Source organism: Ranitomeya imitator, chromosome 4, assembly GCF_032444005.1.
Source record: "Ranitomeya imitator isolate aRanImi1 chromosome 4, aRanImi1.pri, whole genome shotgun sequence".
Classification (NCBI taxonomy): Eukaryota; Metazoa; Chordata; class Amphibia; order Anura; family Dendrobatidae; genus Ranitomeya; species Ranitomeya imitator.
This window is the reverse complement of record NC_091285.1, coordinates 658,677,105-658,693,980: the sequence shown is the minus strand read 5'-3', so window position 1 is coordinate 658,693,980 and position 16,876 is coordinate 658,677,105. Positions and strand designations below refer to the sequence as shown.

Here is a 16,876-nt window from a genome sequence, read left to right as displayed (position 1 = left end):
TGCTGGTGCTGAGGCCGCTCCTGTATGTGTGACCTGTGCAGACTGTACACTGTACTGCTGGTGCTGAGGCCGCTCCTGTATGTGTGACCTGTGCAGACTGTACACCTGTACTGCTGGTGCTGAGGCCGCTCCTGTATGTGTGACCTGTGCAGACTGTACACTGTACTGCTGGTGCTGAGGCCGCTCCTGTATGTGTGACCTGTGCAGACTGTACACTGTACTGCTGGTGCTGAGGCCGCTCCTGTATGTGTGACCTGTGCAGACTGTACACTGTACTGCTGGTGCTGAGGCCGCTCCTGTATGTGTGACCTGTGCAGACTGTACACTGTACTGCTGGTGCTGAGGCCGCTCCTGTATGTGTGACCTGTGCAGACTGTACACTGTACTGCTGGTGCTGAGGCCGCTCCTGTATGTGTGACCTGTGCAGACTGTACACCTGTACTGCTGGTGCTGAGGCCGCTCCTGTATGTGTGACCTGTGCAGACTGTACACTGTACTGCTGGTGCTGAGGCCGCTCCTGTATGTGTGACCTGTGCAGACTGTACACTGTACTGCTGGTGCTGAGGCCGCTCCTGTATGTGTGACCTGTGCAGACTGTACACTGTACTGCTGGTGCTGAGGCCGCTCCTGTATGTGTGACCTGTGCAGACTGTACACTGTACTGCTGGTGCTGAGGCCGCTCCTGTATGTGTGACCTGTGCAGACTGTACACCTGTACTGCTGGTGCTGAGGCCGCTCCTGTATGTGTGACCTGTGCAGACTGTACACTGTACTGCTGGTGCTGAGGCCGCTCCTGTATGTGTGACCTGTGCAGACTGTACACTGTACTGCTGGTGCTGAGGCCGCTCCTGTATGTGTGACCTGTGCAGACTGTACACTGTACTGCTGGTGCTGAGGCCGCTCCTGTATGTGTGACCTGTGCAGACTGTACACTGTACTGCTGGTGCTGAGGCCGCTCCTGTATGTGTGACCTGTGCAGACTGTACACACTGTACTGCTGGTGCTGAGGCCGCTCCTGTATGTGTGACCTGTGCAGACTGTACACTGTACTGCTGGTGCTGAGGCCGCTCCTGTATGTGTGACCTGTGCAGACTGTACACTGTACTGCTGGTGCTGAGGCCGCTCCTGTATGTGTGACCTGTGCAGACTGTACACACTGTACTGCTGGTGCTGAGGCCGCTCCTGTATGTGTGACCTGTGCAGACTGTACACCGTACTGCTGGTGCTGAGGCCGCTCCTGTATGTGTGACCTGTGCAGACTGTACACACTGTACTGCTGGTGCTGAGGCCGCTCCTGTATGTGTGACCTGTGCAGACTGTACACTGTACTGCTGGTGCTGAGGCCGCTCCTGTATGTGTGACCTGTGCAGACTGTACACTGTACTGCTGGTGCTGAGGCCGCTCCTGTATGTGTGACCTGTGCAGACTGTACACTGTACTGCTGGTGCTGAGGCCGCTCCTGTATGTGTGACCTGTGCAGACTGTACACTGTACTGCTGGTGCTGAGGCCGCTCCTGTATGTGTGACCTGTGCAGACTGTACACTGTACTGCTGGTGCTGAGGCCGCTCCTGTATGTGTGACCTGTGCAGACTGTACACTGTACTGCTGGTGCTGAGGCCGCTCCTGTATGTGTGACCTGTGCAGACTGTACACTGTACTGCTGGTGCTGAGGCCGCTCCTGTATGTGTGACCTGTGCAGACTGTACACTGTACTGCTGGTGCTGAGGCCGCTCCTGTATGTGTGACCTGTGCAGACTGTACACTGTACTGCTGGTGCTGAGGCCGCTCCTGTATGTGTGACCTGTGCAGACTGTACACACTGTACTGCTGGTGCTGAGGCCGCTCCTGTATGTGTGACCTGTGCAGACTGTACACTGTACTGCTGGTGCTGAGGCCGCTCCTGTATGTGTGACCTGTGCAGACTGTACACTGTACTGCTGGTGCTGAGGCCGCTCCTGTATGTGACCTGTGCAGACTGTACACTGTACTGCTGGTGCTGAGGCCGCTCCTGTATGTGTGACCTGTGCAGACTGTACACTGTACTGCTGGTGCTGAGGCCGCTCCTGTATGTGTGACCTGTGCAGACTGTACACCTGTACTGCTGGTGCTGAGGCCGCTCCTGTATGTGACCTGTGCAGACTGTACACTGTACTGCTGGTGCTGAGGCCGCTCCTGTATGTGTGACCTGTGCAGACTGTACACTGTACTGCTGGTGCTGAGGCCGCTCCTGTATGTGTGACCTGTGCAGACTGTACACTGTACTGCTGGTGCTGAGGCCGCTCCTGTATGTGTGACCTGTGCAGACTGTACACTGTACTGCTGGTGCTGAGGCCGCTCCTGTATGTGTGACCTGTGCAGACTGTACACACTGTACTGCTGGTGCTGAGGCCGCTCCTGTATGTGTGACCTGTGCAGACTGTACACCGTACTGCTGGTGCTGAGGCCGCTCCTGTATGTGTGACCTGTGCAGACTGTACACTGTACTGCTGGTGCTGAGGCCGCTCCTGTATGTGTGACCTGTGCAGACTGTACACTGTACTGCTGGTGCTGAGGCCGCTCCTGTATGTGTGACCTGTGCAGACTGTACACCTGTACTGCTGGTGCTGAGGCCGCTCCTGTATGTGTGACCTGTGCAGACTGTACACTGTACTGCTGGTGCTGAGGCCGCTCCTGTATGTGTGACCTGTGCAGACTGTACACTGTACTGCTGGTGCTGAGGCCGCTCCTGTATGTGTGACCTGTGCAGACTGTACACCGTACTGCTGGTGCTGAGGCCGCTCCTGTATGTGTGACCTGTGCAGACTGTACACTGTACTGCTGGTGCTGAGGCCGCTCCTGTATGTGTGACCTGTGCAGACTGTACACTGTACTGCTGGTGCTGAGGCCGCTCCTGTATGTGTGACCTGTGCAGACTGTACACTGTACTGCTGGTGCTGAGGCCGCTCCTGTATGTGGACCTGTGCAGACTGTACACTGTACTGCTGGTGCTGAGGCCGCTCCTGTATGTGTGACCTGTGCAGACTGTACACACTGTACTGCTGGTGCTGAGGCCGCTCCTGTATGTGTGACCTGTGCAGACTGTACACTGTACTGCTGGTGCTGAGGCCGCTCCTGTATGTGTGACCTGTGCAGACTGTACACTGTACTGCTGGTGCTGAGGCCGCTCCTGTATGTGTGACCTGTGCAGACTGTACACACTGTACTGCTGGTGCTGAGGCCGCTCCTGTATGTGTGACCTGTGCAGACTGTACACTGTACTGCTGGTGCTGAGGCCGCTCCTGTATGTGGACCTGTGCAGACTGTACACTGTACTGCTGGTGCTGAGGCCGCTCCTGTATGTGACCTGTGCAGACTGTACACTGTACTGCTGGTGCTGAGGCCGCTCCTGTATGTGTGACCTGTGCAGACTGTACACTGTACTGCTGGTGCTGAGGCCGCTCCTGTATGTGTGACCTGTGCAGACTGTACACCGTACTGCTGGTGCTGAGGCCGCTCCTGTATGTGGACCTGTGCAGACTGTACACTGTACTGCTGGTGCTGAGGCCGCTCCTGTATGTGTGACCTGTGCAGACTGTACACTGTACTGCTGGTGCTGAGGCCGCTCCTGTATGTGTGACCTGTGCAGACTGTACACTGTACTGCTGGTGCTGAGGCCGCTCCTGTATGTGTGACCTGTGCAGACTGTACACCTGTACTGCTGGTGCTGAGGCCGCTCCTGTATGTGTGACCTGTGCAGACTGTACACACTGTACTGCTGGTGCTGAGGCCGCTCCTGTATGTGTGACCTGTGCAGACTGTACACCTGTACTGCTGGTGCTGAGGCCGCTCCTGTATGTGTGACCTGTGCAGACTGTACACTGTACTGCTGGTGCTGAGGCCGCTCCTGTATGTGTGACCTGTGCAGACTGTACACTGTACTGCTGGTGCTGAGGCCGCTCCTGTATGTGTGACCTGTGCAGACTGTACACCGTACTGCTGGTGCTGAGGCCGCTCCTGTATGTGTGACCTGTGCAGACTGTACACACTGTACTGCTGGTGCTGAGGCCGCTCCTGTATGTGTGACCTGTGCAGACTGTACACTGTACTGCTGGTGCTGAGGCCGCTCCTGTATGTGTGACCTGTGCAGACTGTACACCGTACTGCTGGTGCTGAGGCCGCTCCTGTATGTGTGACCTGTGCAGACTGTACACTGTACTGCTGGTGCTGAGGCCGCTCCTGTATGTGTGACCTGTGCAGACTGTACACTGTACTGCTGGTGCTGAGGCCGCTCCTGTATGTGTGACCTGTGCAGACTGTACACTGTACTGCTGGTGCTGAGGCCGCTCCTGTATGTGTGACCTGTGCAGACTGTACACTGTACTGCTGGTGCTGAGGCCGCTCCTGTATTGTGACCTGTGCAGACTGTACACTGTACTGCTGGTGCTGAGGCCGCTCCTGTATGTGTGACCTGTGCAGACTGTACACTGTACTGCTGGTGCTGAGGCCGCTCCTGTATGTGTGACCTGTGCAGACTGTACACCGTACTGCTGGTGCTGAGGCCGCTCCTGTATGTGACCTGTGCAGACTGTACACTGTACTGCTGGTGCTGAGGCCGCTCCTGTATGTGTGACCTGTGCAGACTGTACACTGTACTGCTGGTGCTGAGGCCGCTCCTGTATGTGTGACCTGTGCAGACTGTACACTGTACTGCTGGTGCTGAGGCCGCTCCTGTATGTGTGACCTGTGCAGACTGTACACTGTACTGCTGGTGCTGAGGCCGCTCCTGTATGTGTGACCTGTGCAGACTGTACACACTGTACTGCTGGTGCTGAGGCCGCTCCTGTATGTGTGACCTGTGCAGACTGTACACTGTACTGCTGGTGCTGAGGCCCGCTCCTGTATGTGTGACCTGTGCAGACTGTACACCGTACTGCTGGTGCTGAGGCCGCTCCTGTATGTGTGACCTGTGCAGACTGTACACTGTACTGCTGGTGCTGAGGCCGCTCCTGTATGTGTGACCTGTGCAGACTGTACACCGTACTGCTGGTGCTGAGGCCGCTCCTGTATGTGACCTGTGCAGACTGTACACTGTACTGCTGGTGCTGAGGCCGCTCCTGTATGTGTGACCTGTGCAGACTGTACACTGTACTGCTGGTGCTGAGGCCGCTCCTGTATGTGTGACCTGTGCAGACTGTACACTGTACTGCTGGTGCTGAGGCCGCTCCTGTATGTGTGACCTGTGCAGACTGTACACTGTACTGCTGGTGCTGAGGCCGCTCCTGTATGTGTGACCTGTGCAGACTGTACACACTGTACTGCTGGTGCTGAGGCCGCTCCTGTATGTGTGACCTGTGCAGACTGTACACCGTACTGCTGGTGCTGAGGCCGCTCCTGTATGTGTGACCTGTGCAGACTGTACACTGTACTGCTGGTGCTGAGGCCGCTCCTGTATGTGTGACCTGTGCAGACTGTACACTGTACTGCTGGTGCTGAGGCCGCTCCTGTATGTGTGACCTGTGCAGACTGTACACCGTACTGCTGGTGCTGAGGCCGCTCCTGTATGTGTGACCTGTGCAGACTGTACACACTGTACTGCTGGTGCTGAGGCCGCTCCTGTATGTGTGACCTGTGCAGACTGTACACTGTACTGCTGGTGCTGAGGCCGCTCCTGTATGTGTGACCTGTGCAGACTGTACACTGTACTGCTGGTGCTGAGGCCGCTCCTGTATGTGTGACCTGTGCAGACTGTACACTGTACTGCTGGTGCTGAGGCCGCTCCTGTATGTGACCTGTGCAGACTGTACACTGTACTGCTGGTGCTGAGGCCGCTCCTGTATGTGACCTGTGCAGACTGTACACTGTACTGCTGGTGCTGAGGCCGCTCCTGTATGTGTGACCTGTGCAGACTGTACACTGTACTGCTGGTGCTGAGGCCGCTCCTGTATGTGTGACCTGTGCAGACTGTACACCTGTACTGCTGGTGCTGAGGCCGCTCCTGTATGTGTGACCTGTGCAGACTGTACACTGTACTGCTGGTGCTGAGGCCGCTCCTGTATGTGTGACCTGTGCAGACTGTACACTGTACTGCTGGTGCTGAGGCCGCTCCTGTATGTGTGACCTGTGCAGACTGTACACTGTACTGCTGGTGCTGAGGCCGCTCCTGTATGTGTGACCTGTGCAGACTGTACACTGTACTGCTGGTGCTGAGGCCGCTCCTGTATGTGTGACCTGTGCAGACTGTACACACTGTACTGCTGGTGCTGAGGCCGCTCCTGTATGTGTGACCTGTGCAGACTGTACACCTGTACTGCTGGTGCTGAGGCCGCTCCTGTATGTGTGACCTGTGCAGACTGTACACTGTACTGCTGGTGCTGAGGCCGCTCCTGTATGTGTGACCTGTGCAGACTGTACACCTGTACTGCTGGTGCTGGCCGCTCCTGTATGTGTGACCTGTGCAGACTGTACACACTGTACTGCTGGTGCTGAGGCCGCTCCTGTATGTGTGACCTGTGCAGACTGTACACTGTACTGCTGGTGCTGAGGCCGCTCCTGTATGTGTGACCTGTGCAGACTGTACACCGTACTGCTGGTGCTGAGGCCGCTCCTGTATGTGTGACCTGTGCAGACTGTACACTGTACTGCTGGTGCTGAGGCCGCTCCTGTATGTGTGACCTGTGCAGACTGTACACTGTACTGCTGGTGCTGAGGCCGCTCCTGTATGTGTGACCTGTGCAGACTGTACACTGTACTGCTGGTGCTGAGGCCGCTCCTGTATGTGTGACCTGTGCAGACTGTACACCGTACTGCTGGTGCTGAGGCCGCTCCTGTATGTGGACCTGTGCAGACTGTACACTGTACTGCTGGTGCTGAGGCCGCTCCTGTATGTGTGACCTGTGCAGACTGTACACTGTACTGCTGGTGCTGAGGCCGCTCCTGTATGTGTGACCTGTGCAGACTGTACACTGTACTGCTGGTGCTGAGGCCGCTCCTGTATGTGTGACCTGTGCAGACTGTACACCTGTACTGCTGGTGCTGAGGCCGCTCCTGTATGTGTGACCTGTGCAGACTGTACACACTGTACTGCTGGTGCTGAGGCCGCTCCTGTATGTGTGACCTGTGCAGACTGTACACACTGTACTGCTGGTGCTGAGGCCGCTCCTGTATGTGTGACCTGTGCAGACTGTACACTGTACTGCTGGTGCTGAGGCCGCTCCTGTATGTGTGACCTGTGCAGACTGTACACTGTACTGCTGGTGCTGAGGCCGCTCCTGTATGTGTGACCTGTGCAGACTGTACACTGTACTGCTGGTGCTGAGGCCGCTCCTGTATGTGTGACCTGTGCAGACTGTACACTGTACTGCTGGTGCTGAGGCCGCTCCTGTATGTGTGACCTGTGCAGACTGTACACACTGTACTGCTGGTGCTGAGGCCGCTCCTGTATGTGTGACCTGTGCAGACTGTACACTGTACTGCTGGTGCTGAGGCCGCTCCTGTATGTGTGACCTGTGCAGACTGTACACTGTACTGCTGGTGCTGAGGCCGCTCCTGTATGTGTGACCTGTGCAGACTGTACACTGTACTGCTGGTGCTGAGGCCGCTCCTGTATGTGTGACCTGTGCAGACTGTACACCTGTACTGCTGGTGCTGAGGCCGCTCCTGTATGTGTGACCTGTGCAGACTGTACACACTGTACTGCTGGTGCTGAGGCCGCTCCTGTATGTGTGACCTGTGCAGACTGTACACTGTACTGCTGGTGCTGAGGCCGCTCCTGTATGTGTGACCTGTGCAGACTGTACACTGTACTGCTGGTGCTGAGGCCGCTCCTGTATGTGTGACCTGTGCAGACTGTACACTGTACTGCTGGTGCTGAGGCCGCTCCTGTATGTGTGACCTGTGCAGACTGTACACCGTACTGCTGGTGCTGAGGCCGCTCCTGTATGTGTGACCTGTGCAGACTGTACACACTGTACTGCTGGTGCTGAGGCCGCTCCTGTATGTGTGACCTGTGCAGACTGTACACTGTACTGCTGGTGCTGAGGCCGCTCCTGTATGTGTGACCTGTGCAGACTGTACACTGTACTGCTGGTGCTGAGGCCGCTCCTGTATGTGTGACCTGTGCAGACTGTACACTGTACTGCTGGTGCTGAGGCCGCTCCTGTATGTGTGACCTGTGCAGACTGTACACCGTACTGCTGGTGCTGAGGCCGCTCCTGTATGTGTGACCTGTGCAGACTGTACACTGTACTGCTGGTGCTGAGGCCGCTCCTGTATGTGACCTGTGCAGACTGTACACTGTACTGCTGGTGCTGAGGCCGCTCCTGTATGTGTGACCTGTGTACACTGTACTGCTGGTGCTGAGGCCGCTCCTGTATGTGTGACCTGTGCAGACTGTACACTGTACTGCTGGTGCTGAGGCCGCTCCTGTATGTGTGACCTGTGCAGACTGTACACTGTACTGCTGGTGCTGAGGCCGCTCCTGTATGTGTGACCTGTGCAGACTGTACACTGTACTGCTGGTGCTCAGGCCGCTCCTGTATGTGTGCCCTGTGCAGACTGTACACTGTACTGCTGGTGCTGAGGCCGCTCCTGTATGTGTGACCTGTGCAGACTGTACACTGTACTGCTGGTGCTGAGGCCGCTCCTGTATGTGACCTGTGCAGACTGTACACTGTACTGCTGGTGCTGAGGCCGCTCCTGTATGTGTGACCTGTGCAGACTGTACACTGTACTGCTGGTGCTGAGGCCGCTCCTGTATGTGTGACCTGTGCAGACTGTACACACTGTACTGCTGGTGCTGAGGCCGCTCGTGTATGTGTGACCTGTGCAGACTGTACACCGTACTGCTGGTGCTGAGGCCGCTCCTGTATGTGTGACCTGTGCAGACTGTACACTGTACTGCTGGTGCTGAGGCCGCTCCTGTATGTGTGACCTGTGCAGACTGTACACACTGTACTGCTGGTGCTGAGGCCGCTCCTGTATGTGTGACCTGTGCAGACTGTACACTGTACTGCTGGTGCTGAGGCCGCTCCTGTATGTGTGACCTGTGCAGACTGTACACTGTACTGCTGGTGCTGAGGCCGCTCCTGTATGTGTGACCTGTGCAGACTGTACACCGTACTGCTGGTGCTGAGGCCGCTCCTGTATGTGTGACCTGTGCAGACTGTACACTGTACTGCTGGTGCTGCTCCTGTATGTGTGACCTGTGCACACTGTACACCGTACTGCTGGTGCTGAGGCCGCTCCTGTATGTGTGACCTGTGCAGACTGTACACTGTACTGCTGGTGCTGAGGCCGCTCCTGTATGTGTGACCTGTGCAGACTGTACACACTGTACTGCTGGTGCTGAGGCCGCTCGTGTATGTGTGACCTGTGCAGACTGTACACACTGTACTGCTGGTGCTGAGGCCGCTCCTGTATGTGTGACCTGTGCAGACTGTACACCGTACTGCTGGTGCTGAGGCCACTCCTGTATGTGTGACCTGTGCACACTGTACACTGTACTGCTGGTGCTGAGGCCACTCCTGTATGTGTGACCTGTGCAGACTGTACACTGTACTGCTGGTGCTGAGGCCGCTCCTGTATGTGTGACCTGTGCAGACTGTACACCGTACTGCTGGTGCTGAGGCCGCTCCTGTATGTGTGACCTGTGCAGACTGTACACTGTACTGCTGGTGCTGAGGCCGCTCCTGTATGTGTGACCTGTGCAGACTGTACACTGTACTGCTGGTGCTGAGGCCGCTCCTGTATGTGTGACCTGTGCAGACTGTACACACTGTACTGCTGGTGCTGAGGCCGCTCCTGTATGTGTGACCTGTGCAGACTGTACACACTGTACTGCTGGTGCTGAGGCCGCTCCTGTATGTGTGACCTGTGCAGACTGTACACTGTACTGCTGGTGCTGAGGCCGCTCCTGTATGTGTGACCTGTGCACACTGTACACTGTACTGCTGGTGCTGAGGCCACTCCTGTATGTGTGACCTGTGCAGACTGTACACTGTACTGCTGGTGCTGAGGCCGCTCCTGTATGTGTGACCTGTGCAGACTGTACACCGTACTGCTGGTGCTGAGGCCGCTCCTGTATGTGTGACCTGTGCAGACTGTACACTGTACTGCTGGTGCTGAGGCCGCTCCTGTATGTGTGACCTGTGCAGACTGTACACCGTACTGCTGGTGCTGAGGCCGCTCCTGTATGTGTGACCTGTGCAGACTGTACACTGTACTGCTCGTGCTGAGGCCGCTCCTGTATGTGTGACCTGTGCAGACTGTACACTGTACTGCTGGTGCTGAGGCCGCTCCTGTATGTGTGACCTGTGCAGACTGTACACTGTACTGCTGGTGCTGAGGCCGCTCCTGTATGTGTGACCTGTGCAGACTGTACACCGTACTGCTGGTGCTGAGGCCGCTCCTGTATGTGTGACCTGTGCAGACTGTACACTGTACTGCTGGTGCTGAGGCCGCTCCTGTATGTGACCTGTGCAGACTGTACACTGTACTGCTGGTGCTGAGGCCGCTCCTGTATGTGTGACCTGTGTACACTGTACTGCTGGTGCTGAGGCCGCTCCTGTATGTGTGACCTGTGCAGACTGTACACTGTACTGCTGGTGCTGAGGCCGCTCCTGTATGTGTGACCTGTGCAGACTGTACACTGTACTGCTGGTGCTGAGGCCGCTCCTGTATGTGTGACCTGTGCAGACTGTACACTGTACTGCTGGTGCTGAGGCCGCTCCTGTATGTGTGCCCTGTGCAGACTGTACACTGTACTGCTGGTGCTGAGGCCGCTCCTGTATGTGTGACCTGTGCAGACTGTACACTGTACTGCTGGTGCTGAGGCCGCTCCTGTATGTGTGACCTGTGCAGACTGTACACACCGTACTGCTGGTGCTGAGGCCGCTCCTGTATGTGTGACCTGTGCAGACTGTACACCGTACTGCTGGTGCTGAGGCCACTCCTGTATGTGTGACCTGTGCAGACTGTACACACTGTACTGCTGGTGCTGAGGCCGCTCCTGTATGTGTGACCTGTGCAGACTGTACACCGTACTGCTGGTGCTGAGGCCGCTCCTGTATGTGTGACCTGTGCAGACTGTACACCGTACTGCTGGTGCTGAGGCCACTCCTGTATGTGTGACCTGTGCAGACTGTACACACTGTACTGCTGGTGCTGAGGCCGCTCCTGTATGTGTGACCTGTGCAGACTGTACACTGTACTGCTGGTGCTGAGGCCGCTCCTGTATGTGTGACCTGTGCAGACTGTACACACTGTACTGCTGGTGCTGAGGCCGCTCCTGTATGTGTGACCTGTGCAGACTGTACACTGTACTGCTGGTGCTGAGGCCGCTCCTGTATGTGTGACCTGTGCACACTGTACACTGTACTGCTGGTGCTGAGGCCACTCCTGTATGTGTGACCTGTGCAGACTGTACACTGTACTGCTGGTGCTGAGGCCGCTCCTGTATGTGTGACCTGTGCAGACTGTACACCGTACTGCTGGTGCTGAGGCCGCTCCTGTATGTGTGACCTGTGCAGACTGTACACTGTACTGCTGGTGCTGAGGCCGCTCCTGTATGTGTGACCTGTGCAGACTGTACACCGTACTGCTGGTGCTGAGGCCGCTCCTGTATGTGTGACCTGTGCAGACTGTACACTGTACTGCTCGTGCTGAGGCCGCTCCTGTATGTGTGACCTGTGCAGACTGTACACTGTACTGCTGGTGCTGAGGCCGCTCCTGTATGTGTGACCTGTGCAGACTGTACACTGTACTGCTGGTGCTGAGGCCGCTCCTGTATGTGTGACCTGTGCAGACTGTACACCGTACTGCTGGTGCTGAGGCCGCTCCTGTATGTGTGACCTGTGCAGACTGTACACTGTACTGCTGGTGCTGAGGCCGCTCCTGTATGTGACCTGTGCAGACTGTACACTGTACTGCTGGTGCTGAGGCCGCTCCTGTATGTGTGACCTGTGTACACTGTACTGCTGGTGCTGAGGCCGCTCCTGTATGTGTGACCTGTGCAGACTGTACACTGTACTGCTGGTGCTGAGGCCGCTCCTGTATGTGTGACCTGTGCAGACTGTACACTGTACTGCTGGTGCTGAGGCCGCTCCTGTATGTGTGACCTGTGCAGACTGTACACTGTACTGCTGGTGCTGAGGCCGCTCCTGTATGTGTGCCCTGTGCAGACTGTACACTGTACTGCTGGTGCTGAGGCCGCTCCTGTATGTGTGACCTGTGCAGACTGTACACTGTACTGCTGGTGCTGAGGCCGCTCCTGTATGTGTGACCTGTGCAGACTGTACACACCGTACTGCTGGTGCTGAGGCCGCTCCTGTATGTGTGACCTGTGCAGACTGTACACCGTACTGCTGGTGCTGAGGCCACTCCTGTATGTGTGACCTGTGCAGACTGTACACACTGTACTGCTGGTGCTGAGGCCGCTCCTGTATGTGTGACCTGTGCAGACTGTACACCGTACTGCTGGTGCTGAGGCCGCTCCTGTATGTGTGACCTGTGCAGACTGTACACCGTACTGCTGGTGCTGAGGCCACTCCTGTATGTGTGACCTGTGCACACTGTACACTGTACTGCTGGTGCTGAGGCCACTCCTGTATGTGTGACCTGTGCAGACTGTACACTGTACTGCTGGTGCTGAGGCCGCTCCTGTATGTGTGACCTGTGCAGACTGTACACCGTACTGCTGGTGCTGAGGCCGCTCCTGTATGTGTGACCTGTGCAGACTGTACACTGTACTGCTGGTGCTGAGGCCGCTCCTGTATGTGTGACCTGTGCAGACTGTACACTGTACTGCTGGTGCTGAGGCCGCTCCTGTATGTGTGACCTGTGCAGACTGTACACACTGTACTGCTGGTGCTGAGGCCGCTCCTGTATGTGTGACCTGTGCAGACTGTACACACTGTACTGCTGGTGCTGAGGCCGCTCCTGTATGTGTGACCTGTGCAGACTGTACACTGTACTGCTGGTGCTGAGGCCGCTCCTGTATGTGTGACCTGTGCACACTGTACACTGTACTGCTGGTGCTGAGGCCACTCCTGTATGTGTGACCTGTGCAGACTGTACACTGTACTGCTGGTGCTGAGGCCGCTCCTGTATGTGTGACCTGTGCAGACTGTACACCGTACTGCTGGTGCTGAGGCCGCTCCTGTATGTGTGACCTGTGCAGACTGTACACTGTACTGCTGGTGCTGAGGCCGCTCCTGTATGTGTGACCTGTGCAGACTGTACACCGTACTGCTGGTGCTGAGGCCGCTCCTGTATGTGTGACCTGTGCAGACTGTACACCGTACTGCTGGTGCTGAGGCCGCTCCTGTATGTGTGACCTGTGCAGACTGTACACTGTACTGCTCGTGCTGAGGCCGCTCCTGTATGTGTGACCTGTGCAGACTGTACACTGTACTGCTGGTGCTGAGGCCGCTCCTGTATGTGTGACCTGTGCAGACTGTACACCGTACTGCTGGTGCTGAGGCCGCTCCTGTATGTGTGACCTGTGCAGACTGTACACCGTACTGCTGGTGCTGAGGCCGCTCCTGTATGTGTGCCCTGTGCAGACTGTACACTGTACTGCTGGTGCTGAGGCCGCTCCTGTATGTGTGACCTGTGCAGACTGTACACCTTACTGCTGGTGCTGAGGCCGCTCCTGTATGTGTGACCTGTGCAGACTGTACACTGTACTGCTGGTGCTGAGGCCGCTCCTGTATGTGTGCCCTGTAGCAGATCTCATCCTGCATCGCTCCCTTTTGTCCCGTCTGTGTCAGCCTTTTCTTACGTTTCCCGGTCTCAGGCAGGCCGCCCTGGAGGTCACAGCTAAGTACTGCCGCAATGAGCTGGAGGAGTACGGGACGTGTGTGAGCAGTAAACCGGGAACCTGGCAGCAGGACTGTCATGAGCAGAAAGTGAAGGTGGCGCATTGCACTTCATCTCAGTGAGTAGCTTTAAGAAATCCCGCCATTAAAGGGGTTGTGCTCAGCAGACACCCTATTTTCTGCGGCGTGCCTTCTGGGTATTTTCTGCAGTATGAGGCAGTTTGGGCTTGTGTCTTGTGGGAAATGTGTTTTCTTAAATTCTTTTTACATTCCCACAATCTAAAAGGGGTTAACATCTGATTAAAAGAATAAAATATTTTTAAGTGGCTTAAATTGGCATTAATTAACCCTATCCTGGCCATGCTATTTTCTGTTTTGTTTTTTTTTTTTGTTTTTTTTCTTTTAAAAGTAGTAAGTTGTTTTTTATTTTATGGCCATCAACATAGACATATGAGGTCTTAATTTTTGCGGAACAAGTTGTACTTTTGAATGGCACGATTCATTTTATCATGGGATGCACTGGAAAGCATGAAAAAAAAATTCTAAGTGTTGCGAAATTAGTTAAAAGTGCAATTCCCCAATTTTTTTTTTTTTTTTTAATTCACCATGTTCACTATATGGTAAAAATGACCCTGAGACATGTTTCTCCAGATCAGTACAAGTACGCACATACCAAACAGTTATCGTTCATTTTGTTTTGTTTTGTTTTTTTAATTTAAGTAGTGATAGTAATTTTTGGGCTGGCGTTTTTAATGATCCCATTTTGGGGTCAATACAATGTTTCGTTCGCCTCTTATTGCATTTTATTGCAGTGTTGCAAATTCCGAAAAAACGTTATTTTGACTTACATTTTTTTTTTCTTTTACTCATTACACCATTTACCAATTGGGTTAATAAATTTTTTATATGTTGTTGGATTGGCTTTTTCCAAACGATACAACATGTCTATTTTATTATTTTCTAATAGGACAAAAGGGAAGTGATTTGACCCAGTCAGGGCGAGGAATGACGCTGCCCCTTCCCGCCCCGCTGTAAACGCCGCTGTCATAGGCAGATGATGGCTGAATATCACAGCCATCATCTGCTGGGCCATCAAAGTCAGGGAGGCGGCAAATAATGTAAATGTCTGTCATATGTCACTAAGAGGTTAAAAAAGATTAAAAATAAAAAAAAATTCCCGCAGCTTTTGTTTCAATGTTTACCCTGTCCACGCTTGACACTTAAAGTGTCCAATCACTGACAGAGGCGGTGCACCACATCCTTAGGTGGTCGTGTGCTCCATTTTGGTTTTGTGCGCCGATTGGTCGCCATGTGTCACTGTCGTATGTTTGGTGAATATGTTCAGTTTCCATCACTCCATATTCCATTTTTCGCCCTTCAGTCCTATAATACGGAAGATTCGTACTCAATGTGCCGAACCCTTTGGGGCTTTTGAGCAATGTCTGAAACAAAACCAGATGGCGGTGGAAAACTGCTCCAAGCACGTGACGGAATTTCTTCAGTGCGCCGAGAGCGTCAAGGTGCCTGAGCAGGTAATCTATCGCCGTGCGGTGAGACGGCGCCTACGGCTCGCGATCAGTATATTCACCCCCCACATTTCTGTTTTTACAGGTCCAGAACTGACTGCAGACGCGGCGGTCCGGCGAGGATTTTGCCTCCCGCACCTCATACAACTCTCATAGAGTGACCACCATTGTTCTATAGGCGACCCAATTATGTACAGCCTGTCCTATAACTGGATAGCACCTTCTTGTTCTTTTAGGCTAGTATTTGTATTTTATGTGTAATTTATGCTGTTTAAGGGTGAAAATCCTCCTTATAGTTCAGCAAGTCCATAATCTCTAGAGGACCCTGTGTTACATGTAGTTGGGGACAGATTTTCTATAAGAAATCCTCCAAATCTGATTTATTTTTATTTTTGTAATAGCCACAGAGAGGGCAAACTGGCCTTGTTGTTTATAGCAACCAATCACACTTCAGCTTTCATTTTCCCAGAGCAGTTTACGAAATAAAAGAGGAGCTCTGATTGGTTGCTATGGGAAACGAGGCCTGTTCATTTCTAAGCCAAGTTAAGGCCTGCAATGTTTACTCAGGAATTTTCACCTCTGCTTATGTGATCTTCATTTTGTACAGTGACCGCCATAACTGTCAGAACTGAAGAAGCATGATGCCATTTAAAGGGGATGTCCAATAATCAAATGTTACCACCTATGTGCTGAATATCTGATGATTTACTGATCAATTGATGTTGGTCCCAATAATTGGACCCCACTCTGCAAAATGGGAAACTTTTATCGCCATTAGAAAATTTAGCCTAACCCCTCCCCATTCATTCTCTGTGGGGCGACTGGGAGAAGCAGAGTGTAGTGCTCCAAGCCCCATTGGCAGTGAATGGAGAAGCTGTCGAGCGTTCCCACTGTCGCTCCGTTTTGATGATGGGCCATAGTGTTTGGACCCCCACCTGTTTATTACCCATCTTCTGGACAGGTGATAACTTGTTTTTCACCGGACAACCCCTTTAAATATGCCTGACTAGTTTGGCGAGATATGTAGAGCAAATGTGGAGGAAATTACCTCTTGCCATTGCAGTGAAAGTAACCTTATGGTGCATGTCTGATAATAATTTGTACTGTTTCCATTATTCAGAGAAAAGTAAATTAATAAATGGAAGCTGCGGTGGGGCCCCCCTGTAGGCTCCTGGACTCCACTCCATCTGTGCACCCCCTAAAGTCACATGTCGTATGTCCACACTACTTATACATTTACTAGATACATTTACAGTGCCTTGCGAAAGTATTCGGCCCTCCTGGAACTTTTCCACCTTTTCCCACCTATCATGCTTCAAACATAAAGATACCAAATGTAAATTTTTGGTGAAGAATCAACAACAAGTGGAACATAATTGTGAAGTTAAACGAAATTTATTGGTTATTTTACATTTTTGTGGAAATTCAAAAACTGAAAAGTGGGGCGTGCAATATTATTCGGCCCCTTTACTTTCAATGCAGTAAACTCACTCCAGAAGTTCATTGTGGATCTCTGAATGATCCAATTTTGTCCTAAATGCCTAATGATGATAAAT

At 53.8% G+C, this 16,876-nt stretch overlaps 1 protein-coding gene across 2 annotated transcripts in view; it reads left to right on the top strand.

Moving 5' to 3' along the window:
- The window catches only part of CHCHD5 (coiled-coil-helix-coiled-coil-helix domain containing 5), a 24,974-nt gene extending 8,447 nt beyond the window's left edge, over window positions 1-16,527 (top strand). The window contains exons 3-5 of one of the 2 annotated variants that reach the window (XM_069767061.1): window positions 13,773-13,913; window positions 15,176-15,326; window positions 15,406-16,527. In XM_069767061.1, the coding sequence (XP_069623162.1) occupies window positions 13,773-13,913; window positions 15,176-15,326; window positions 15,406-15,417 (304 nt within the window). In that variant the 3' untranslated portion in view covers window positions 15,418-16,527. The remainder of the gene's footprint in view (window positions 1-13,772; window positions 13,914-15,175; window positions 15,327-15,405) is intronic. The other variant, XM_069767060.1, reaches the window with a different exon arrangement.
- The last annotated feature ends 349 nt before the right edge of the window (window positions 16,528-16,876 follow it).